Source organism: Enoplosus armatus, chromosome 8 (assembly GCF_043641665.1).
Source record: "Enoplosus armatus isolate fEnoArm2 chromosome 8, fEnoArm2.hap1, whole genome shotgun sequence".
Taxonomy (NCBI): Eukaryota; Metazoa; Chordata; class Actinopteri; order Centrarchiformes; family Enoplosidae; genus Enoplosus; species Enoplosus armatus.
This window is the reverse complement of record NC_092187.1, coordinates 20,824,314-20,848,553: the sequence shown is the minus strand read 5'-3', so window position 1 is coordinate 20,848,553 and position 24,240 is coordinate 20,824,314. Positions and strand designations below refer to the sequence as shown.

Sequence of the window (24,240 nt, the reverse complement as noted above, 5' to 3'; positions counted from 1 at the left end):
CCCACCCCTAGCACTGCATTTGTAAAATAAACGAGTGAACCTGAATCTGCTGAAGTCCAAATAATCCACTCACTCGCAGAGTAAACCCAGAGTCAAAGCAGGCTGATTGGCCAGCCTAGTCCACAACAACATCAGTGGAGAGACAGAGAGGAACAAAAAGGAAGGACAGACATCAGTGGAAATAGGCTCGATAGCAGACGTAAGCACTGAGAGCCAGTGCCGTGCACAGGCACACGTTGGTTACTAGAGGGGACCAGGTCCCCGGCACAGGAGGGCGTTCCTTTGGCTGCTCCGCTGCCTCTGGCAGCTCCTGCTCCTCGGCCTCGTCCTGCTGCTGGGATTTGGTTGGAGCTTTGGAGGTATGATCTTGGATCCCCACGTGGCCATCCAGCTGATCAACATCGTCAGGAGGAGGCTGGGGGGCAGCAACGTTTCTCTTTCGCAGCTCCGACTCTTGTGAGGACCTGAATGAGGAAAGAGTGTAAGAGAGTAAAGCAGCAATTTGATTTTATTAGATGGATATAACTGTTGGGAGAGGATTTTTCCTTCCTGGAGCCTGTTGGACGGCACTACAGGTGTCTCCCAATGGACACTTCACTTAAGTCTTTACTCGCTAAGGCGCTTAAGTTTAAATGGTCCGACCTGATTTAGTAAATCAGTGGTTTGAAATTAGATGAGTAGTTGTTGGGTGGCCTCCAACATCCGACTGGCACAGTATAATTGGTTGGGCGTGGTTTCCACTCTTGAATCAACTGCTCTGTGTAGACATGTAAACAAAATGTGTATGTGTACCAACAGACGAAATAGACTAACAAACTAATTTTTCACATGGCTTGTAGTGGCTGAATCCAAACAGAGTAGGCTCTGTAGTGTCTCCGCCAACACTTAAAGCTGTGTTAGCACAGCACTTCTACCACCGGCTGTTTGATTATCAGCTGATAGAAAGTCAACGTTATACCTGCTGCCTCACATGCCACTTGTACTCCAGTTAAATCGTGTTTCCCGGCCGCTATGCAACAAGCAGCACAGCCAGATGGAGCGCTGCCACTACAAACTTAGGAAGGACTTTACGCCCAAAAAGTTAGTGATGGGTTTAGAAATAGCTGCAACCGAATCCTTCTTCTTAAACTAACAATGGTAGATACACTGAAACAAAATCTTTCAAAAACATTAAGATGATTACCCCAGACTGCGGATCTCCATCTGTTGGACGATCTCATCATCTTCGGGGAAAAAGGATGGCTCAACTTTGCCGTTGTGTGGGTCTCTGGGAGGAGGAAGAGGAGGAGGAGGGGTGAACTCTGGAGGATCATCTTCCTCGTTTGAGAGCTCTTTCCATGACTCCTTGAGAAAAAACACAAAATCACTTTGAGCATTTGCAAAAATAAATTTTTTATTAAATCAAAAACAAGTTGTGCTTTTATTTCTTATAGCACATATAGCTAATTGTGCATATGCAGTTTCTAAATCTGAAGGCACACCAAGTAAAATGTGGAGAGCAGAACGGAGAGGAAGGACTTGCCTGCAGAGACGTATCTCCTTTAATGTACTTGGCACCTTCGATGACAGCAAGGTAGGAGAAGCGAAGTTGATCTGCTGTCTGAATCAAGCCCATTCGATGGCGTCGCATCTCCAGCAGCACATCACGAATACGCACTGAAGACGGGTCCTTACGGATGGACATCTACATACAACAGCAAAACCATTCAGTACAAAAGAGTCTCGAGTAGTTTTAAAGTGCGTAACTGAGCAATCAAACTTTAGCTTCTAAATATAACTGTTGAGCTCTACAGCACCGCTTACACTCTTCATTACTGGTTGCTTGTAACAATTATCAAGAATCTATTGTTAGTTGTTATTCTACTATTGCACTTGCTCGAGATAAACACTGTACATCCCTGTACAATGTCAACGGAAATGGTACAAAAGATTAAGTCAGAGTTCTATACAAACCAGTAAGAGGCAGGTGTCCACAAGACAAAAGGTCCCAGAGCGTCCGATGCCGGCACTGCAGTGCACCACCACTGGTCCCTGGTCTGAATTCAGACAACCCGACTCTCGCACCTTGAACAGGAAGTTGAGGAAGGAGGCAGGAGACTCTGGAACCCCAAAGTCAGGCCAGGTGGTGTAGTGAAAATGTAAAATCTCTCGAGTCTCTTGAGTCTGTAAAAGAAGATCAGAGGGAGAAACCAGACATGCGAGAAGAATTAAAAGGACCAAAGAATAGACCAGGACTCACATGCACCAGGTATTAAAAGGCTTTCTCTGCATCTGAAACCAACTTACAGACAGATTTTCCAACTCCAGCTGACGGACTGTATAGTAGGATTTGATGTCTTCCGAGACGAGAGTAAGCTTGAAATTGGTGTCTTCAAAGATGGCGTCTTTCTCCTCTCTGTGTGGCCAATACTGGGCACATTTAACCTACAACCAAACAAAGGTGACAGAAAGAGCGAAGCAGTGAGGTTACTGGGGCAAACGAGACATAAGGAAACTATCACACACACAAAGAAGTTACACTGCTTACAGATCCTTTCTCTATGACTCGGTTCAGCATCACTACACCGCGGGTCCTCTGCTCCCACACCATCTCCCAGAAGTTGCCACATGTATTTGGAAGGGGTCCCTGAAAAAGAAGACAGCTGTGTTAGACGAAAACAGTGCATCTACATAAAGATCTCTGCAAGGCATTTGATGTTGTTTATCACACTATTCTTAAAACAAAAAGACTGCTTTAGAGGAGACGAATGTATTGAATCTTCAGTCTACTGTTTTAATATTGTAGCCCAAGAGGAGAGTTTGGGGGGTTAAAACATGAATTTAATCTATGTTTTAATATTCTCCTACAAAGACAATGGAAATGCACATCAACCAGAGATAAGACAGTAACACAGTGGTCTTTGTAGTAAAGATGGAAATACAGAAGTTATAACAATTTACTCTATTGTAAAGCATATTGTATTTAGCATTTCTAGGCAGTCTACAAAACAATAAATGATTTATAACACTATAATGTAGTTTTACGCAACTTTAAGCACATTCTTATTAATGTACAGTATTTGTATTACAATTTCTCCTATGAGGATGATATTAATATTTTATATTATTACACTGTAAGTATTTTACTATATTGTCATCCACAACCCACTTATTCATCAGCCTCCACCTTTGGGTGCCCACAGGAGGAGTTATAATCGTTGACAAACATATTAATAAACACTTATATCTGCTTACGATTACATTATCTTGTTTTATAAACCATTTAAGAAATGTTTACACATTCTTAACTCATGCAGTCTAACACAACAGTCCTGCATCAAATCATCCCTTCATGAAGGTTTTAATGTTCAGTTTTTGTTTAAACTTTTTTGAGCGGTGTTGATTCAACTTTATGATCATTTTGAAGGTTGTACAGGATGTATTGCTTTATGCAGACAGGTGTTCGTATTATTTTGTCCACCCCATGTTTACCAATGAGCGCAGGCTAAATCTCTCTCTGTACATGTATGTATATTTATATTTACTTATCTTTGAAAAAACCTCTGATTTCATTGTGAAGTCTTCCCATGTACATGCACAGGTAGTAGCCCCACCCACTTCCTTGCTAATAATTATCGTCCAAAATCCTACAAGTAACAGGTATGGAGTATGAATTGTAAAGGAGGATTATCACCGTCCGCCTGCAACATTTCTAGAGGCGTGTGCTGAATCACCTCCATGCTTACCTGAGTAAGAATATAATTCCTCTGTGCCTCTTCTACTGTTATTAGGCTGGCATTAATGTAGTCATTCGCACCCAGCTGCAGACATATTCTGCTGTGGTCAACTGAAGAGAAGAAGAAGAAAAGACTCGTGAAAATATGCTTGTGTGTGTTTTTAATATGTCACAAACCCCTGGGGGACTAGAAATGCAATTCTCAGACCAACACAGCTGCTGAGAACATATGACGAGCCTGTCTTTGAACAAAACACAGGTGCTCGATTTCAGCTGGATAAAATGTCAACTTTTCTTGATATCCAGCGAAAGAACAGTTAAAAAGTAAACAGCATGAGCAAGTTTCAGGTTACTGATTTTCACATCTTGTTAAAAGTCAGTAACAAACACCCTTGATGGCATATACAGTAACTATTTGCAACCCGGTCTGCACAATTTGCATAGCTTATTCAGTGTGAAAAAGAGGAAACCACATATAGTTCAGCTGTTGGATTGTGACGTTACGGAAAGAGAACATTATATTGAATAATAATTAATTTTAAACACTGAACTACAATGTTCGCCAAGTTGTTATTCTCACATGAAAAGACACACGAGTATTGTGTCTGCGAGGATGATGAAGATATATAATAACAATTAAAAGTATTTATGTTGCCTTTTTTTAGTGTTTAATAAGTGCAACATGTAGGTTTAGACAGAGAGAAAATAATACACACAGCCTTTTTAAAATCAAACTTAAAATGTGATTAAAATCTACTGAGACATGTACTCATGAATGACCAACTCTTACGTTGTGTATAGTGTTTTATATTTGTCTGATTGTATTGTTGGTTTAAGATTTTTTGTTTTGTTTTGTTTTTTCATTGCAACTTTACGATGTACTAATGCTTTTAATAATTTGTCAGTGTCTAGTTGTGTCAGGAATACAAGTGCAAATTAGCTGTTGAGCTAACTCAGATATTTGCACTGATGTCGTTAAATGTCATTGTTGATGAATGTGCTCTGTCCCCTTTAAATAAACACAATAAAAAGTAACTTATAATAGATAATAATGGGTGTGACAGAAGATTACATAAAAGCCAGCCTACACAAATGTTCTTTTAGAAGAGACCCGCGTCATGTAGCTTTACCTACATGTACTATCATCATACTGACACCCTTAATTAATAAATACGCAGTAATACATTTGCTTTTGAAAAGAGGCAAAAAGTTATGAATTGGAAGTCACATCCTTTATTAGATCATTCCCTGCACAGTGATGCAATGCTCTGCCTATTGTGTAATACTGACATTGTGTTATTTCAAATGATTATTACAATGCTTGCACCTGAGGTCAAACAGCAGTGAGCTGGCATGTTTGTACAGCTTAGCAACCGTGTTGATGCTGCTGTGGCTTTAAAGAAAAAGTCACCACTGGCTGATGTTCAAACATAAAACAGGCAACAGAGCAGTCATCAACTTAAAGGAATATTCTAAATGTGTAAGACTGTTCTGTCCACTGCGTTCAGACCAAAAGAAGAGCAACTTACATGGGCTAACATCTCTGTAACGATTCCGAGTCTTGTTTTCGGGTAATTTGGCAACCTTGCAAGGGAGTTCACATGACTGCTGACGAATCTCCTGTGATAGAATAAATAATAATAAAAAAAGAGAGAATAGAATTACATTAACATTACATTTACATCACATTAAAAGGTCTGATGCAACATGAATGGTGCAGGCTGTGTCTCTCATGGCCGTTATGTGCTTTAAGACAGAATCTAAGCAAGTGAAGAGAATTTGTTGTTCCTTCCTTTATTTAGTTCTGTGGAAGAATCTGTCATGTTCTCTTACTGTAGTGACCTACTCATGTGTGTGTGTGTGTGTGTGGGGAACATGTCTCAAGAAACACTAAAAATATAATAATATAATATCAAATTCAAGCTGTAATTAAAGGGTATTTTTTTTGAAAGAAACTGTGGACAAACCCTTAAAAATAAGTTAATAAGAGGTGACTGAAAGCTGAAATATTTATCTAAAAAACATGTGCCACAAAAAGTGACTACAGCAACTAAAACGTACAGATATCATGTAACAGTTCAGTGATGGGGTGAGCTTTTCTTGCGTGAGACTCAGACACATCAATCACCGGATTGGTCCGAGCAGGCGGACTAAACTAAAGACGTGACAAGGCTGATAACGACAGAAACGGTAGCCACGCTGCTGCAGACTCACTGTGCATTAGCTCACATTTAGGCTGTAAAAAAGAAACAGTGGCAGCTTCACCGACACTCCATTTCCACCTTGATCTGCCGAGAGGTCCTACCTGATAAATGGCGCTCCAGCTCCCGTTTTCATCGATTTCCCGAAACTCGGCTTCCATTGCTGACAGTCCAGCTGCCACTCCTTCTTCTTCTTCTTTTTCTTCTTCTTCTTCCCCAGATATGGGCGACCGCAGCTACCCAGCGATTAAACAATTTGTACTCTTAACAGTGTCCCGCAGTAGCTGACGACTGTTCCGCCACAATTCTGTATTTCTCAGTACGGCAGCATATATTACCGTGTTGCCTCTCTCGGCCTGGTCTTAGCGGAAACACGCCGCTGGCTCCTCCTACGCGGTGCAGCTGCCGTCCTAAAAAAAAAAAGAGCAGAACGTGTGTTTTTTTTTTTGAAAGAGATAATATTCCGCTCCGTGTTCTCGGGGTGTGAAGCGGGATTTGTGTGTCCGTGTCAAACCAGGATATGTAACTTTGTTTGTATGAGACAGTCACTTTACCGTTCCCACGGCAGCTGTAGAGACAAACCAGCGAGGACGCGCGGAAGGCATCTTGTTTCTGGAACGTACGTGCTACGTACGGGCTCCTGGAGCGCGCACGCACGCACACGTACACCCACGTAACGGTCTGTTTACGTCCAATCTGTGGAGTCTGCTGCTGCGACCTGCTGCAGTTAAGTCAACGAAATATTCTAGCTGGTTAAAACTCGTACCATGGACGATATGACATTATTTTGATATTCCAGACATATATGTCCTCACGGAGGCCGCGGATAGTGTGACCTAGCAGGGGGTCATCATGGATTAGCTGTAGTTCAGTGGCTTTCTCCACACACTGTGACTGACAGCAAGAACTGGGACAAGGGACTTTGGTGCTACTAACGTTAGCTAGCGACGCAACTTAGCTAAACGTTTTGAATCAGCCTTACCGCAGCGACAGGTATTATGTAAATTCTTGACAAGTTCTTCTGTGTGTGTCGCTTCATGTGTTGTCTTCCTCTGGCCACCAGCTCACTTTATATGGCCGTGTTTTCCTAGTTGTTGTGTGGCGTTGGCGTTAGCCCTCAGCTGTCGTTGGCTGCTTGCTTGCTAATGTGTAGCTATAGTTATTGCCTCCCAGTGGTGGAAAAAGTATTCAAATCCTTAAACGGTAAGTTGCATTAGCAATACCACAGTGCACAATTACTCAATTAAAAGTAAAAGCCCTGCATGTAAAATGTCACTAAAGTAACACTCAAGTATTAGCAATAAAACATATTTATGTGTCAAAATTGAAAGTCCTGTCATTAAAGAAAGGACTCAATCCATTTGTTTTACTTTACCATATGTTTTGCATGGGAAATCTTAATCTGCTGACTACAGCTATCAGTTAAATGAAATTCGTTAGTATAAAGTATAGTATTTCCCTCTAAAATGCAGTGGAAATCTCACAAATTGGACATATTCAGGTTAACTCACACAAGTAATCATCAACATCAAATATGCATTATTTCTGTCACTATGCAACACATGCCTTTTGTTTGAATCTCACACCCATGTAATGCACACATACATACACAAACACTCACTCACCTGATGATAACACATAAATAGTAAGTGCTGTATGTACAAGTGATGTAGTGAAGGGTGACTTGTCTATCTATTGTAGATTCCTGGAGTAGTTTGAGATCTGAAAGAGATTCTCAAGGCAGCATGGCTCCCAAGGACATCATGACCAATTCCCATGCCAAATCCATCCTCAATGCTATGAACTCACTTCGCAAGAGCAACACACTCTGCGATATCACTCTGAGGGTGGAGAACACCGATTTTCCAGCTCACCGGATTGTCTTGGCTGCCTGCAGTGACTACTTTTGTGCCATGTTCACCAGTGAGGTAACGCTAAAATTGTTGGAGTACTCAATGCTAACAAAGAAACACATTGAGTTATTACTATTATTTGATGCCCGAGTTACATATCTGAATATGTTCTGTTTATTCCTCAAACCCTTTTTGGCTTTTCTGAGAGTCTAGTGTCACTAAAGAAGACATAGTTGACAAGACAATTATGGGAGTTGCTGCAGGACGATACCTCAATGCTTACTAATCCCTCAATGATATGTTTCTTGTCATTCCACCTTATAGTCTCTGTTTTTGTGGCTCTGCAGCTTGCAGAGAAGGGGAAATCTTTTGTCGACATCCAGGGGCTCACTGCATCAACTATGGAGATCCTGTTGGACTTTGTCTACACAGAGACCGTGCTAGTCACTGTCGAGAACGTACAGGAACTGCTCCCGGCAGCGTGTCTGCTGCAGCTCAAAGGTAAGTTTAGGATTGCTCGCTGTACCTTGATTTGAAAAGTGTGTGTTTAAGAGGGTATCTGCAGGTCTTCCCCCCAAAAAAGGCCATAAAAAGTCTTACATTTAAATCACAAAAGTCCTAAATATTTTCTCTGGCCTGCCATAGGCAATAATTTTAGTTTATAAAATGTTTTTGTATCTGATTGCAGGCTGTTGGGAGATGTTACACATCTATAAACTAAAAGTGGGTTTGTTGCGACAGTAGATTTTGGGTTGTGGGTTCTTTTTTTGTGGAGTTTCAGTCAGTACCGTCAGACCTGTAGCAGACACTGTCACTACTGCTAGCTACAGTAGCTAGCAAGCTCACTGTCAAATGGCGAATATCAATTTTAGTAAAAACTTAAATTAACTTTTTCATTTTAAATTTGGCAATTTTAAATTGGTTAATCCAATCATTCACTTTTTGCCGCTTACCTGAGGTAACATTATTGTTATATATTGCTGAGAAGTAATGAAAAAATGTGATATAATAATAAATAATTCTAGGCCATATTGTCCCGACTGGTTTTCCATCATACTTTCATACTTTGTATTGAATGATCAAGAAACGTGTATTATGTTTCATTCTATGTGGTATTATAAAGGTATTAAAAAGTCTTAAATTTAAGTTGGTGAATCCTGCAGAAACCCTGAGGCATGGCAGCATGGCACCACTTTTCAAATGAAATGGCTTTGGCTGAATTTCAATGATACGTGTGTGTGTGTGTGTGTGTGTGTGTGTGTGTGTGTGTGTGTGTGTGTGTGTGTGTGTGTGAATATACAAACGTATCTTTGTTTTCCTCAGGGGTGAAAAGAGCATGTTGTGATTTTTTGGAGAGTCAGCTTGATCCATCCAACTGTCTGGGTATTCGTGACTTTGCCGAAACTCACAATTGCCTTGACCTGATGCAGGCCGCCGAGCTCTTTTCCCAGAAGCATTTCTCCGAGGTGGTTCAGCATGAGGAGTTCATGCTGCTCAGCCAGACAGAGGTCGAAAAGCTTATAAAATGTGATGAAATACAGGTAGGAAAACTGGATGTCATTGTCATTTGTGCTTTTTTTGGTGTTATTGTCAGTTGTACTGTGGAGGCTGCTTGATCTGAATACTATAATGAATGATAAATATAAATAAATATTTCATTTGAAATACCTGAAACCATAACAACATATCTGTTCCCCAATACATCTTTGTATATACCTGCTGTAATAAAAACTTATCTAAAATAGTATAGTTTTAACTGAACTTCACGGCATCCATATTGTCTTTGAAACACCTGAGTGCGGGAAAGAGAAAAGCATGTACCAGCCTGCTGTAATCTCAGTTGCCCCCCTTCCCCATATCCCACTCACTTTTGCGGACTGGGCTGACAATGAAATTGCAGAGAAGAAAACCTGATTTAAGTTGGCCTTTGTGCTCAGGAAATTCCTGCTCCCAACCACATGCCTTACTTTGTGAAAACACAGTTATTATCACACGAAGATTTATAGATCATCAAATGTCTCAAATGGTTCTTCCTGTCATTTTTTTTTGTTTTTAGAATCAAACCAGACCATACATGTAAATCACAGTCATGCATAATTTGCCTTCACTAAAGCTTTTTTCTTTGTGTCATCATTCTCGTGTGAGGATTTTAGGGTGAGAATTTATGGCTTATGGTTTTACCTTTAGCAGACTGCCTTGTTGCACATTGTGTCTTTTGCAATTACAAAAATTATTGCAATTGCTGAACAATTAATGATAATAGAATTAATATTGTGCAACATCTTTAACAGCTAATTGTTTAATTAATATGTCTTTAATGTAGTTTGTTAAATGTCTTCTTACTGTGTATGCTGTGTGTATGCAGGTGGACTCAGAGGAGCCTGTTTTTGAAGCCGTGTTAAACTGGGTCAAACACAACCGAAAAGAGCGAGAGCCCTATCTGCCAGACATGCTCGAGTTTGTTCGAATGCCGCTCCTGACCCCCCGCTACATTACAGATGTCATTGATGCTGAGGTGAGCCAAGCGACACACAGCACGCCAAAGCTTCCAATGAAGGATTATGTGTTGACGTATTTATCACAGTTACCACCGTAATTAAGCAAGTTTTGACACGTTTTAGCCCCTCATTCGGTGTAGCCTGCCATCTCGAGACCTTGTTGATGAAGCCAAGAAATTCCACTTAAGACCGGAACTGAGGAGTGAGATGCAGGGCCCACGCACACAAGCGAGATTAGGTAGGAATCCTGTTTTTAATAGCTATATGCATGTCTCCGATATACCAACTTTGTAATCCACACTGATAATGAAAGTGGTTTCATTCTTCTTCTTTTCAGGTGCCAAAGAAGTCCTGTTGGTTATAGGCGGGTTTGGCAGCCAACAATCACCAATAGACATCGTTGAGAAATATGATCCGAAAACACAAGAATGGAGCTTCCTTCCTGTAAGTATTGAATATTTGAAAGAGAGCTTTGTGATCTTTTTTTAAATCTCAGTGGATTTGGGTAAAACAGTTAGATTATGTCTTAAACAGAACATTGCACGGAAAAGGCGTTATGTCGCCACGGTGTCTCTCCACGATCGAGTCTATGTGATCGGAGGCTACGACGGCCGGTCGAGGCTCAGCTCCGTGGAGTGCCTGGACTACACAGCGGACGAAGACGGTGTTTGGTACACCGTCGCCACCATGAATGTGCGTCGTGGCCTTGCTGGAGCCACAACTCTCGGAGGTGAGTGCCAAATGACTCACGCCTTCAACGGTGTGAAATCCCATGTCTTCTGTCTCAGTAAGGTACACAATAACTATACAGTCGTGGTTTTTTCATTTTGTTCCATGTCATTTGGCTCTGGACAGACATGATCTATGTTGCCGGTGGCTTCGATGGCAGTCGGCGTCATACCAGCATGGAGCGATACGACCCAAACATTGACCAGTGGAGCATGCTGGGAGATATGCAGACAGCCAGAGAAGGAGCGGGTTTGGTGGTGGCCAGTGGACTGATATACTGTCTAGGTATGGACAGATAATCTCAGTTTTTGATAACGTGGACACATATTATATATATATATTGTTATGTTGATTATTTTCATTACCAATTAATTACTGATTATTTTCTCTACTAATCAATCAATCGTTTTGTCTATAAAATATCAGAAAATGGGATTTCCCAGAGCCTGAGGCAGCACCTTCAAATTTCTTCTTTTATCCACCGTCAGTCCTAAACATGAAAACATTCAGTTGGAACCAGCGAATGTTTGACATTTTGCTTGAAAAATTACTAAAATGATGAATTGATTTTTGAAATGGTTGATAATTATTCAACTAATTGATGACCGTATTGGCCCAAATATAAGATAACCCTGAATGACACACTTTCACATTAGTCTTATTGGAGGTTTCCCTGAGAGTCCTCATCCTGGAAGCCTTTTCGCTCATAAAACAGGAAAAAATACCCATAAAGCAAACAAAGATCCTACTCACACTAAGGAGCACTTTGTCTTCTTGGCAGCAGTAAATCTTGACTGTTTGATCGATGATTCAGTCCATGGTCCATTTCTGCAGTAAAGACGTCAGGATAACACCTTAGACTTGTTTTCACTCGTCATGAATTTGTTTCCTTCGTGGAAGTTTAACACGTTACAATGAGCTCTCAGAAACTCCTATAGGTTTAACAAAATACTTTGATGGTTGACTTACTCTAAACAAAGCACTATGAACAGACTTGAAGACACTCTGTCTGTTTACAGGTCTTAAAGAAGAAACAAGCTTAACAAAAGACATGTGGAGTGAACTGTTTGATCTGATGTGAATACGTAAATGTCAAGTCCTAAAATATTATACAATCCCGCTTTTTCAAACACAGTTTTCCAGAAAAAGATATTGTCCTATATTTGGGTCAATACGGTAACTGACTAACCATTTCTGCTCCAGCTCATTTTGAGAAAATGTAGTAACTTGTCTAGTACTACAGCAAACGATTATTTACATTACTGATTAACCTTACAGTTATTTTCTCGATTAATCGTTTGGTTTATAAAATGTCACAATTTCCTACATTTTAAATGGATGAAGTCATCAATTTGCTTGTTTTGTCCAATCAATCCTTTAAAATCCAAAGATATTCAGTTTACTCTCACATAAGACAAAGACAAGCCGAAAAATCCCAACATATGAGAAAGTGGAACCAGGGAGGCATTTTTGCTTCCTTTTTTTTTCTTGCTTTAAACGATTAAAAGATTATCGAAATAGTTTCTGATTATTTTTCTGTCAATCGACTAATCGATGAATTGACTAATGCAGCTCTACACTTGTCGTTTCCCTGATAGGTGGATACGATGGACTAAATATCTTGAATTCAGTGGAGCGGTATGACCCACACACAGGCCACTGGACGAGTGTTACTCCGATGGCCACCAAGCGGTCAGGTAGGTAAGAAAACAGGATGAAGTGAAATGTTACAGCTGACCGTGCGAGTTACTGTTTACCTGAGACTTTTCTACTGTTTCCAGGAGCTGGTGTGGCTTTACTCAATGACCACATCTATGTAGTGGGAGGCTTTGATGGTGTTTCACACCTCGACTCTGTGGAGGTCTACAACATCAGAACGGACTATTGGACCACTGTAGCCAGTATGACCACTCCTCGATGTTACGTAGGAGCAACCGTCCTCCGAGGACGTCTCTATGCCATCGCCGGGTAAGAAAGAGTGTCCTAATGTCCTTCTTTCTTTGAGACAGTTTAAAGGATAGGTTTGAATATTTTCAAGTTTATCTTAGTACAACACTGGCATGTGTTTGTATGTTGGGAGACTCACGGATCGCTAATGTAATAATAATAATTCCTCCTCTCCATACTGGCCCAAACTCCACAGTTCTTATTCTGTGCAAAAATGCATCCTGAAGTTTAGCCAAAGCTAATGTGAAACTTCAGCCAAATCAAGAGTAGGTTTATTGCCTGGGCATTTTTTCATGGAACAAGGATTGTGCCAAATTTCTTACAGTGTAGTTGGGGTCCAGGGGGGTCTCCTCATGGCCAGTATGGAGAGGAGAAATTAGTACAGCAACAAAAAACTCTTTCAAAGCCACAAAGTATTGTATTATGATAAACCTCTTTCCTTTTTAAATGTAGGATAATAATTCAATAATGCACAATTTACATACTATAAGTTACAATATAACCTGTGCACATCCCCGTGTGAATGCTGAATTTCTACTATTTACCTGGTTCCAGACCTTTGAATCCGCCCACTCCACCGAGTCGACTGCTTCTGGCCTGAACAGTGATTTTTTTCAGTTGAAAAGCAGTCGATCCAATGAGCACCACAGGGGGACTAAAATCGTTGCCAAGATTCAGGCAGATGCGTTGGTCTCTAGTGATTGGTTGGGGACAAACAGATCCCCCCTCCCCCTCTAACTTTCCAGAGCAATACAATCCATCCTCATTGTGTTATAAACATCTATGCAGTGTTTTGGCGTCTGACAAGCCTTCAAACTCTTGTACCAAACTGGACTGCCTGGATCATATTTCATTGTCTCACCTCACCTTGTTTCCCCGGACAGTGTTTGCTGTTGCACTGCATTTGCAGGGGTAGAAACAAGAAGAGGGAAGTTTGTGCTTTAGATAAACTTTTCAATATATTGTTGCACTGAACTTTTGTGATTTTGAGGAATTATTACAGCAAGCAAAACCTGTTTCAGTGTTGATGTGGGCACCTGCTTATTGCTTCAAGACAGACATTTTGATTGTGAATTTATCCTTTAAGTGGTTTAAGAGTTAAATGAGTGAATTGTAGGTCATCTTAGGTGATCTTAGCAAACTGTATCTTCTTTTTTTCTCTTGTTATCAACAATTTATCGAGTTTATCTGGATAATTAATAGTAGTGATAGATAGTTGAGGCACATCATTGATGACTGAACAGAAGTCTCCATGGTACAAAATCACAAAGACAGCTGTAGTGTGAGATGTAACCAATTAACTTATGATTGAGCTTGTGTTCAGCTTGTTGTGGTTAAAACTCTCAGTTCCTCTGTTTGCCTCACATCCTCTAGATATGATGGGAACTCTCTTCTCAGCAGTATTGAATGTTACGACCCGGTCATCGACTCCTGGGAGGTTGTCACCTCGATGGCTACACAAAGGTGTGACGCAGGCGTCTGCGTTCTACGAGAGAAGTGATCTTTGCCAAGAACAAGAGCCACAAGAGGAAAAGCAGACAGGAGGACAGGCAGCTAGACTTTGCTAAAATGCCACTAAAACAGAGCCACAAAGGGAGATGTTTGTTTGCCAGTATGCAAATAGGTACTCTGAATGAATGAGCGCAGCAGTTTGGGCTGCCTCCTCTACAGGATGGTCAACCCTCCGACACTTGGACTGTGCAACAGAGATTCAGCTTCGACTTCACCTCAAAAGAGGCCTCCAAGGAGCCCATCACCACTTGCATGACTCTCTTCGGTGGTACTTGTCGCTGTCGTTACCTGTGAGATTATTTTTTCAGTTTGTCTTCAAAGTGCAATATATTTCTACTCATCATAAGAAAACATAAGAAGAAGGAGCCGATGTAGACTCCAGTTGCTGCTATATGCCTTATGACTTTGGCCTACATCAAACAGTGAACATCCATGTTGCCTCCCATTTGACTTTGATGATCGTTACGACACATTAGCTTATTATCGAGTGCACTCATTCGGCATTTGCAAGGTCATTAATGGGTCAGTAGTTCAACCCTTTTTGTAATTCTTCCTGTAAGCAGTGCTTTTAGATCCAAATCACTTTAATACAAAAGGTTTAATACTTAATGTTGCGCTCAGAATATATATTTAGAGATAAATATTGTTTTAGGAAATGACTGAATTGTACCAGTTGATTATTTTGTCCCTTTGTCTGGCACAACTGGAAAACTCACAAAGTAGTAAGTATGAGGTGCATGTGACTTTGTTTTTCTTCCTCAGCTTATAAATTTGGACATGTACATGTAGGACACAAAGTCTTACCATCACTGTTGCCTGAGAAGTGAATAAACACACTAGAGAACTGACACGTTTTATCTGTGGTGCATCTTCTCAGTCTGTAAACGGCTGTTTAGTGATGCAGAGAGAGAAAACGCTTCACACATCGTCAGCTGAGTCAGTGGCACCTCTGGTAAGAAAACTCGTCATTCACATCCGCAGAGCAAATCTCAAAGTCACCAAACTGCACAGGGTAGACGCATCCGTTTCATCCCTGTACAACTTAGTGTGTCCATTTGAATGTACGGAAACAGTAAAAACTGAATGGCCACATGCCACTAAATTACTGCTTTTGGATGAATTGCCATGAAATGTTCAAACGTTCATGGTCCCCAGACTTTTCCTCTAGCGCCACCATGAGGCTGACATTTGTGGCATTTAGTGAAATGTCTCAACAACTATTTTTGGAAATTTGGACAAACACAATAAATTTGGTGATCCCTTAACTTTTCATGTAGTGCCATCAATACTTTTGTTTGCAACTAAATACCTGCAAAACTAATGACATTCCCATCAGCCTCAGCTTTACTTTGTGTACACAGATCTTTAAGTAAAAGTACCAGTACAACAATGTAACAATACTCCATTACAAGTAAAAGTCATTCATTCAAAATTCTACTTCATGTACAGTATTATCAGCAAAATGTACTTAAAGTATTAAAATTAAAAGTACTTATTCTTAATATTACATAATACTTTAATGTTGTAGCTGGTTGGTCCCCTCCAAAAGATCTCAAGATAAATCTGAGGGGTTGTGAGATGATCAGTGGGAGAGGAACGAAGGAAAAACAAAGTTCTGCTGCACAAATTAGAAATGTCCCCGACTAGACGTTGCTTTTCAATAAGGGGGTCACGAGCCAAAAAGGTTGGGAACCACTGGTTTAATCTTCAGCATTGTATTGTATTTTATAATTTTAACCTGCAAACTAAATTTGTCAAATAAATGTGGAGTAAAAAAGTACAAGATTTCCCACTGAAATGATATGAAGAATAAAGCAACAGAAAAATGAAAACTGCTCACTTGAATAAATGTACTTAGTAACTTCCACCGCTGCCAATTAGCAACTGTTAGCATGCTAACACGCTGGTAAACGTGATACCTGCTAAACATCAGCCATGCTAGCATGCTGGTGTTAGCATTTAGCTCAGAGCACTGCTGTGCCTACAGCTTCACAGTAGAGTGACAGTAGAGTCTTACAGTTTGAATAATATTACCCTTTCTTTCAAACTCACAATCACCACATGTAAGACTATAGATGGTATATGTTTCCCAGTGTGTCACCACCAAATGTCTTCATTCCTTTAGGACCAAACATTATCTGGTGGTTAAATTAATTTGTTGGACACCATTCCTGACGTCTCCTGACAAAGAAAGATCTCATGTTCACCAAACTAATAACGCTGGAACACGACCTCACCATACCAGAAAGTTACGTCAGCTTTATCAAGCTGAAGCTTTGTCTGATGGAGCTACAGTATCAGATACAGTTATACCTCTGTTTCCTGAGAAAAGCCTCCTTTTCAACCAATGAAAAATGAAAAAACATCTTACTACACAGGATCATTTCAATGTGTCACTTTTGATAAATGGAAACATTGAAATCAAGTTTACACATTCACCAAATGATAAAACATCTCAGATTTAACACATTTCACCGTCATCTGTACTTTCAGGTGCAATTTAAAGATTAAAGGCTCAAATACACAACAGGATGATATAATAGTTTCAAGGCTCTTTTACTGGTTATTGACCTTATAATTTTAAACTTGTATGATGTTGGAAAGTAACTAATTACATCTACTGTACTGTACTTAAGTAACATTTGGAGGTACTTTAATTGAGTATTTCCATTTTATGCTGCTTCACGTATTTGACAGCTATAGTTACTTGCAGATTAAAAGTTTCATCCAAAACGTATTATCCCCTTATAAAATGTGATTGAACTACAACAATAGGTTATATAAACTTTCAATTAGATACATATAGTCTTACAAGACACCTCAAATTTATATATAATTTATATTAGCCAGATTCCAAAGGCTGCATCTTCAAATAACACAACAAAAAACAAAGAACTCAGTTCAATTTATTTTCACAATTAGATCAGACCTTTATATCTACAGCAACATCTGTAAATCATTTACAAAACATACTGGGGAAATCTGTGTAAATACTAATGAAATAACCCATGTTGTCTTCTGTTCCAGGTTTTCTGATACAAAGTTAGTCAACTTAAACACATCAAACTACCCATCTTTAATGACCTTTTACTTGAGTCATGTTTTGAATGCAGAACTTGTACTTTACTTTTACTGAAGTAAAAGATCTGAGTACTTCCTACACTAACAGTGACACCAGGCTTAAGTGAGTCAGATTGATAAACATGAATTAAAATGTGACCGATGACAAATCTGAAATGTGTCTAATTTTCTCTGCAAATGTTCTTTCTTGTGCAGTAACAAGCAAAAAACTGACTAAAACAACATTTTGAGGGAGGAAACTCATCATCCCTCCCTCCCTCCATCCATCTTCTCCCTCCTCCGTCAGTTAGCGCCGTCAGACAGACACATCAGTGAGTCTGTCTGCAGATATAAAGAGCGTCTGCAGCAGGCGGGACAGAGCAGCGCTGTGTTGGTGGAGACTTGTTACCCGTCCCGGAGCAGTGCAGGGGAACTACAGTCTGTCTGGACTTACAGTATCCTGCACCAAAACCATCTACTTATATCACCTGGAGCAACATGGTAAGATAATTACAAATGTATTGGAAATGGGAAAACATTGATATATGGTCATATGTTTTCAGAAATTGTATATCTTACTTTTTCTGAAATCTGCACAAATCTTTGAATGCATTGTCAGGAAGGGAAATCTGTGTAAGATAAGATATGATTTTTATCCAAACTACAAAAAAAATCTCCCCAAAAAGTCTGTCTGCAGGTACACTGTATTTTAAATGCAAAATGCAGTCGTTTGTGTTAACATATGTGTTAAGGCTAAAATGATGTCTTTATATTACTCTTTGAACTTGTTAATAGTTCATGAGTCTACAATCACCGAAAGGCTGTTTGCTGAAGACAGCCAGCAAGACGAGCTCAAAGCTTCATCTTCAGTGTCTGAATTTCAAACTAGCCCTCAGAAGAAAAGCCTATTATTTGTGAATATGTACATTTTCAGATGTGTTTTTTTTTTTAATCAATGTTCATATTCCACACTTTAGTCTACCCATGTCTTACAAATGTCACTCAACAGCAAAAAATCATCTTGGGGGATGTTCTCCCTCCAGGGGAAACAAAAGCTGAAATTCTCAACATGTTGAAACCTGACTGGGAGAAGCACTTAGAAAATGCAACAGTACAGTGTTGAAATAAGCCTGTCCTGTTTTTGACATTGTTTACACTCAATAACTGGAAAAGCTGAGCACAAGTACAAAGAATAATGCAGTGTATTATCAGACATGTTTGCCTTGCACACTGAGCTGATGTGTATGGAAGCAAAGAAAGGCCAGAATACTTTCAATTTCATAAACAACTGAATTGTGAAATTGAATCACATTACACATACTATTGAATTTACTGCTAATTTAAATATTTAATTCTGAAAACCACATTTATGTGGTTTAAATTCCCCTCTTTGAAAAAGCGGTGCAATTAAATTCTTTACGAAATTCAGGTTAGCATGTTTTGGTGTCTGAATTTCACCAATTCAATTTAAGCCACTTCATTTGACTTGAATTTTTAGATCACAATTCAAACAACAAAAAAATGACAAAGATGCTTTTTAAAGTAAAATATTTCAGTGCTTCAAACCTGCAATAACTTGTTTTTGGCCACTTGGGGGGTCAACACTGATATATCTTTTTAAGTTGATATGACGAACTTGTTTGCAAAGAATTGCTTAGTTATACATCCAGCAGTCACAAGCAACATTATCATTCATTTTAAGTAATGTTATAAGTTATGTGTCCATGTGGCGAATGTCCAATATGTCCAAGATTCACTCTCTTTTAGCTCTGTTTTTGGTCTCTACCAACTCCTGGAAAATATCCGATTCTTTAACTGCTAAATGCTCCACTATTTTCACCAGCTAGCTGCTAACTGTGTTGGGTTAGTTTTTAGAGCTTATTAGCTAGAAACAGCTGCCTGCTAAGGCTGAAAACAACGCTTTGAGAGTGGTGGGAGTGAACCAAAACAGTAAAGTTGTGGCTGGACGGATAAACAATGAGCTGAAACTCTCTATAAACCTCCGTAAAGCTGCAGAGTCAGGTGATAATTCTCTGTAGCTTCATCACTTCGAGCGTCACATTGTTTTCATATTGTCATCTTATACATTGTTGTTATAAAAATGTCGATTATAGTCGCTTTTTGTCTTATAGTCGATTAAATTTCATAAGTAGGTATTCACATGCTTTTTAGATTCACAGCCTTTTTAGATTCACAGCCTTTCTTTGCTTTCGTAATTGTGCATTTTTATCTGTTTGGAATAACTTTTGACTTCCCAAATCTACACATCCATGACCTTTATTACCAACAGCAGTTTTAAATATTACAACTTAACTAAATTATTTATGGATGGCAAAAGTACAGAAATAAATTGAGAAAATGGCTCCACATTGATCTTTTTCAGGTATATGTTTCCAATAGACGGCTGTGCCTGAAAACCCATTAATGTTTTTTGTGATTTAAAAATGTTGAGAAAAAGTACCACAAGGTCAAGAACTTTGTGACAGGTATCTCAACCTCCATCTGTGTTGTTTCTGTTCAGAGAGAGTGCATCTCTATCCATGTGGGCCAGGCAGGTGTCCAGACAGGAAATGCCTGCTGGGAGCTCTTCTGCCTTGAGCACGGCGTCGGGCCTGATGGCGTCTTCCTGGACAATCCTGCAGAACTGAACACTCGTGAAGACCCATTCAACACTTTCTTCAACACTGGGAGCTCCGGGCGTCATGTTCCAAGAGCGATATACGTGGACCTGGAGCCCACGGTGGTTGGTGAGTAGTCCTGTATGTGTGTTTATTTTTACCCTCATCTGGTGGTATGTGTCTAGTGTGAGTGCATCTCCATCCACATGGGTCATGCAGGTAACTGCTGATGCCTGGTATCCAAGCAACAAGCACAATGGTGACTCCTTTACCTTTTATCCAAGGCTGGCTAACATTTACAGAAGTGTATTATGTAAATAGTTGTGGAGTGCAGTGGTCGATACCTTTTTTTTCCAATATGTCCCTTCAATTTATGCTTAAGTTGCTTCAAACTTCAGACAAAATTTTTTTTTTTCCACATTTTTCAACATCATCACACAATCTAAAACTGCTGGTCTTGTGTTTAAAATGTATGTGATATAGTTTCAGTGAAGCGGTATATCTATGGCACCCCAAACCTGACAAAATGTAGTAAAAGGTAACATAACTGAATACATCAATAAATGATACTTTCAATTAGATAATTAAAAAGGAGTGTAAAAACAAACATACATATTTATAGTTTTCCTTTAACCTCCAATCAGTTTGTTAAAATAAATTCAAACTTAATCTATTTTACTCTTCTCTTTATCTTTCAGTAGCTGTGGGTGCCTGACTATTACTTAATAAATTGTGAACCTGTCCTTTGATCATTTCCCTTTTTCTCCAAATCAACATTTCCCATGTTTCCAAGTTTGCTTATATGATAATGAGCATTTATGTCCAGTATTATTTATCAATGTATTCAGTTATATTTTTGACTTGTCTGATAACCTTTTACCACATTTCAAGACATTTCCCATTATTATGGCTTCATTGTTACATTAAATGGAAAATTCAAGATATAGTGTAACCCTGTGCGTCATTTTACGCACATTTCCCTTCAAGTCAGCCTGATTTTTAGTTTGTATCCTTGGAAATCTTCATCGTCATGAGTTTGCTACATCAACAGAGAGGTCTGTGGAACGATCAATAAGTCAATAGGGTTGAAAAAGTTAAAAATAATGTGACAGTAAAGATGATAAAATACACGCCTGGACATGTCTGTTTTAGTGGAAAACATCCACATTTGGAACTGGTCTGTTGCATTGATCTTATTGACCTTTCAGAATAAAACCTTTCTTTTCAGATGAAGTACGGGTTGGAAAGTACAAAGATCTTTTCCACCCTGAGCAGCTGATCTCTGGAAAGGAGGATGCAGCCAACAACTACGCTCGTGGCCATTACACTGTCGGGAAAGAAATCATTGATGGAGTCATGGAGCGAGTTCGTAAGATGGTCAGTAATAATGATAAAACCCGACTGACAAATTACTGTCATTGTTTTCAAAAGAATTTCAGTGAGTTCAACTATGGTTTTTACACGAATGAAGACAAAGAAGCCAACATGTTCTGCACTACATTTTGAATTAAGGATTAGTTCAACATTTTGGGAAATACACAGATGAGAAGATCCATAGCACTCTCATATCTATCTGTTCAATATCTTGTTTGTTTAATCCGAACAGGAAGTCACCGTTTTTACACTTCTGTTCTCGTAAGGTTTAAAGGTTTACGGTGTAGCTGAATTTTGTCACCTTTGGACAGAGCGAGGCTATCTGTTCACCCTTGTTTCCAGTCTTTGTGCTGAGCTAAGCTAACAGGCTGCTTGCTGTAGCTTCATATTGAGCCGACAGACATGAGAGTGCTGTCAGTCTTCTCGTCTAACTCTCTGCAAGAAAGCAAATAAGCGCATTTCTCAAAATGTCAAACTACTCTAATAACAGAGGCTGTCCTGTCCTTCTGTCCCTCTCATCAGACGGACCAGTGCACAGGCCTGCAGGGGTTCCTTGTCTTTCACAGCTTTGGAGGTGGAACTGGCTCTGGCTTTACTTCTCTGCTGATGGAGCGCCTGTCTCTAGACTACGGCAAGAAATCCAAGCTGGAGTTCGCCGTCTACCCGGCTCCCCAGGTGTCCACTGCTGTGGTGGAGCCCTACAACGCCATCCTGACCACCCACACCACCTTAGAGCACTCCGACTGTGCCTTCATGGTGGACAACGAGGCCATCTACGACATATGTCATCGCAACATGGACATCGAGAGTCCCGGTTACATCAACCTCAACAGATTGATCGGTCAGATTGTGTCCTCAATCACGGCCTCTCTTCGCTTTGACGGCGCCCTCAATGTCGATCTGATGGAGTTCCAGACCAACCTGGTCCCATTTCCACGCATCCACTTCCCTCTGGTTACCTACTCACCCATCATCTCTGCGGAGAAGGCGTACCACGAGCAGCTGACTGTGTCCGAGATCACGAGTGCTTGCTTCGAGCCGACCAACCAGATGGTCAAGTGTGACCCTCGTCACGGCAAGTACATGGCGTGCTGCATGCTGTACCGAGGTGATGTCGTCCCTAAGGATGTAAACGCTGCCATTGCAAATATTAAGACCAGACGTTCCATTCAGTTTGTTGACTGGTGCCCGACTGGCTTCAAGGTGAGTAACGTTACGAGGGTAAGAAGGACAACTTGAGATGCTTTTATGTCCCTGATTGTTCTCTTCGTCTCAACAGGTTGGCATTAATTACAGACCCCCAACTGCTGTTCCTGGTGGGGACCTGGCCAAAGTCCAGAGGGCTGTGTGCATGCTGAGCAACACCACTGCCATTGCTGAGGCCTGGTCTCGCCTTGACCACAAGTTCGACCTCATGTACGCCAAGCGTGCGTTCGTCCACTGGTATGTGGGTGAGGGCATGGAGGAGGGAGAGTTTTTGGAGGCCAGAGAGGACCTGGCCTGTCTTGAAAAGGATTACGAAGAGTTGGGTCAAATGAACCCCGATTCTGAAAATGACAACGAAGGCCAAGAATACTGAATCTTGTGATGGCTGCACAGCAATGATTTTGTCCTGTACTGAGTCAATAACGATGTCATAGCTGCACTGTGTATCTTCTAAGCTAGTTAACCAAATTGATGATCTTTCTCACGGCCATGTTTTTATGTCAGCTTCAAACTACGCTTAAGTTGTATTTGATTGGTGCAGTCAAATACGTTTGTCTTGGCATATTCTGTGTTGTTAGAGACGTGCAGGCAGGGTGTGACAGTGGTCTAGTGATCTAAGACGATACCATGTAACCACCATGTCCCCATTTAAAATCCACCCGGGGATCCCCCCCCACCCCACATTTCCTGTCTGCCTCTCCACTTTATACTATTGAATTAAAGCAAAAAAAGATAACCTCAAGACGAACGAACAAGCAAACTTACCATGATAGCCTGTTAATAAGACAACGAGGTGAAATGAAATGAAAGTAATGATAATAATTGTTTTGTACTTTTACTCAAGCAGGAATTTCAATGCAATACTTTTACTTGTAATGGAGTATTTTTACACTGTTGTATTGGGACTTTTACTTAAGTAAAGGATCTGAATACTTCTTCCAACACTGCCATACAGCATTGTTATTACACCAAATGAGGAAATAGTTTTATAGGGAAAGAATGAAAAGTTTTATGTGTTATGTGTCGTGTGTATTGCCACGTAGTTATTGACAGACAAAGAAATGTAGAGTATGATTCCTTATAAGTCACATCGGCTTATGTTTAAATTAAATTAGACCCCAGTGAGGTCTGACTCCCCGACAGACCTCCTACGAACAAATTTAACCATGTACAGCTGAAGTCTTTGATACCCCAAACTGAGGTAATGCGTAATTTTTTGTAGCTTCTGAGTCATCAGTTCAAAATCAAGTTAATATGCAATTCTCTGAAATGTCATGAAGTATCAAGGTGATAAACCAATGCAGCGTATGTTTTTTGAGCTGTCGAATAGGGTGAGCGTAAGTACGCAGGTACCTTCTTAAGGCTACACACTTACTGATTTAGAAACTCATACAAGTACCAGGACTTGATTTGGCAGAGAAGAGAGATCACAGAAACTAAGACCAATTATGTTTTATTGGACAGAAATCACATTTGTTTGATATTACTCATTATAATATAATAGGATTTGCATCATTAACCCTTTGT

At 40.0% G+C, this 24,240-nt stretch overlaps 3 protein-coding genes across 3 annotated transcripts; 2 read left to right on the top strand and 1 right to left on the bottom strand.

Annotated features, from left to right (window-relative positions):
• Nucleotides 1-153: 153 nt before the first annotated feature.
• ptpn1 (protein tyrosine phosphatase non-receptor type 1) lies at nucleotides 154-6,520 on the bottom strand. Its single transcript, XM_070910168.1, has 10 exons — nucleotides 6,471-6,520; nucleotides 6,021-6,326; nucleotides 5,245-5,335; nucleotides 3,726-3,826; nucleotides 2,528-2,626; nucleotides 2,287-2,424; nucleotides 1,954-2,163; nucleotides 1,523-1,684; nucleotides 1,184-1,344; nucleotides 154-464 (listed from the first exon to the last, which is right to left on the bottom strand). Exons 2-10 carry the CDS (start codon nucleotides 6,075-6,077, stop codon nucleotides 173-175), a joined length of 1,311 nt encoding a protein of 436 aa, XP_070766269.1. The 5' UTR covers nucleotides 6,078-6,326; nucleotides 6,471-6,520; the 3' UTR covers nucleotides 154-172.
• A 541-nt stretch (nucleotides 6,521-7,061) lies between these two features.
• Nucleotides 7,062-15,303, top strand: LOC139288852 (kelch-like protein 12). Its single transcript, XM_070910290.1, has 12 exons — nucleotides 7,062-7,119; nucleotides 7,618-7,844; nucleotides 8,117-8,270; nucleotides 9,093-9,310; nucleotides 10,135-10,284; nucleotides 10,391-10,505; nucleotides 10,605-10,711; nucleotides 10,802-10,997; nucleotides 11,123-11,281; nucleotides 12,595-12,693; nucleotides 12,778-12,964; nucleotides 14,318-15,303. Exons 1-12 carry the CDS (start codon nucleotides 7,062-7,064, stop codon nucleotides 14,442-14,444), a joined length of 1,797 nt encoding a protein of 598 aa, XP_070766391.1. The 3' UTR covers nucleotides 14,445-15,303.
• Nucleotides 15,304-21,370: 6,067 nt separating this feature from the next.
• On the top strand, nucleotides 21,371-23,086 carry tuba5 (tubulin alpha 5). Its single transcript, XM_070910527.1, has 3 exons — nucleotides 21,371-21,510; nucleotides 22,030-22,710; nucleotides 22,787-23,086. Exons 1-3 carry the CDS (start codon nucleotides 21,490-21,492, stop codon nucleotides 23,084-23,086), a joined length of 1,002 nt encoding a protein of 333 aa, XP_070766628.1. The 5' UTR covers nucleotides 21,371-21,489.
• Nucleotides 23,087-24,240: the final 1,154 nt, after the last annotated feature.

Coding starts and splice junctions, on each gene's coding strand:
- ptpn1 (XM_070910168.1), bottom strand. CDS start 6,077: ATGGAAGCCGAGTTTCGGGAAATCGATGAAAACGGGAGCTGGAGCGCC. Junction 2,164..2,286: donor TGGAGTTGGAAAATCTGTCT/GTAAGTTGGTTT, acceptor CTTCTTTTACAG/ACTCAAGAGACTCGAGAGAT. Junction 465..1,183: donor ATGGAGATCCGCAGTCTGGG/GTAATCATCTTA, acceptor TTCCTCATTCAG/GTCCTCACAAGAGTCGGAGC.
- LOC139288852 (XM_070910290.1), top strand. CDS start 7,062: ATGTGTAGCTATAGTTATTGCCTCCCAGTGGTGGAAAAAGTATTCAAA. Junction 11,282..12,594: donor TGGACTGATATACTGTCTAG/GTATGGACAGAT, acceptor TTTCCCTGATAG/GTGGATACGATGGACTAAAT. Junction 12,965..14,317: donor CGTCTCTATGCCATCGCCGG/GTAAGAAAGAGT, acceptor CACATCCTCTAG/ATATGATGGGAACTCTCTTC.
- tuba5 (XM_070910527.1), top strand. CDS start 21,490: ATGGAGCGAGTTCGTAAGATG. Junction 21,511..22,029: donor TGGAGCGAGTTCGTAAGATG/GTCAGTAATAAT, acceptor CCCTCTCATCAG/ACGGACCAGTGCACAGGCCT. Junction 22,711..22,786: donor GGTGCCCGACTGGCTTCAAG/GTGAGTAACGTT, acceptor TCGTCTCAACAG/GTTGGCATTAATTACAGACC.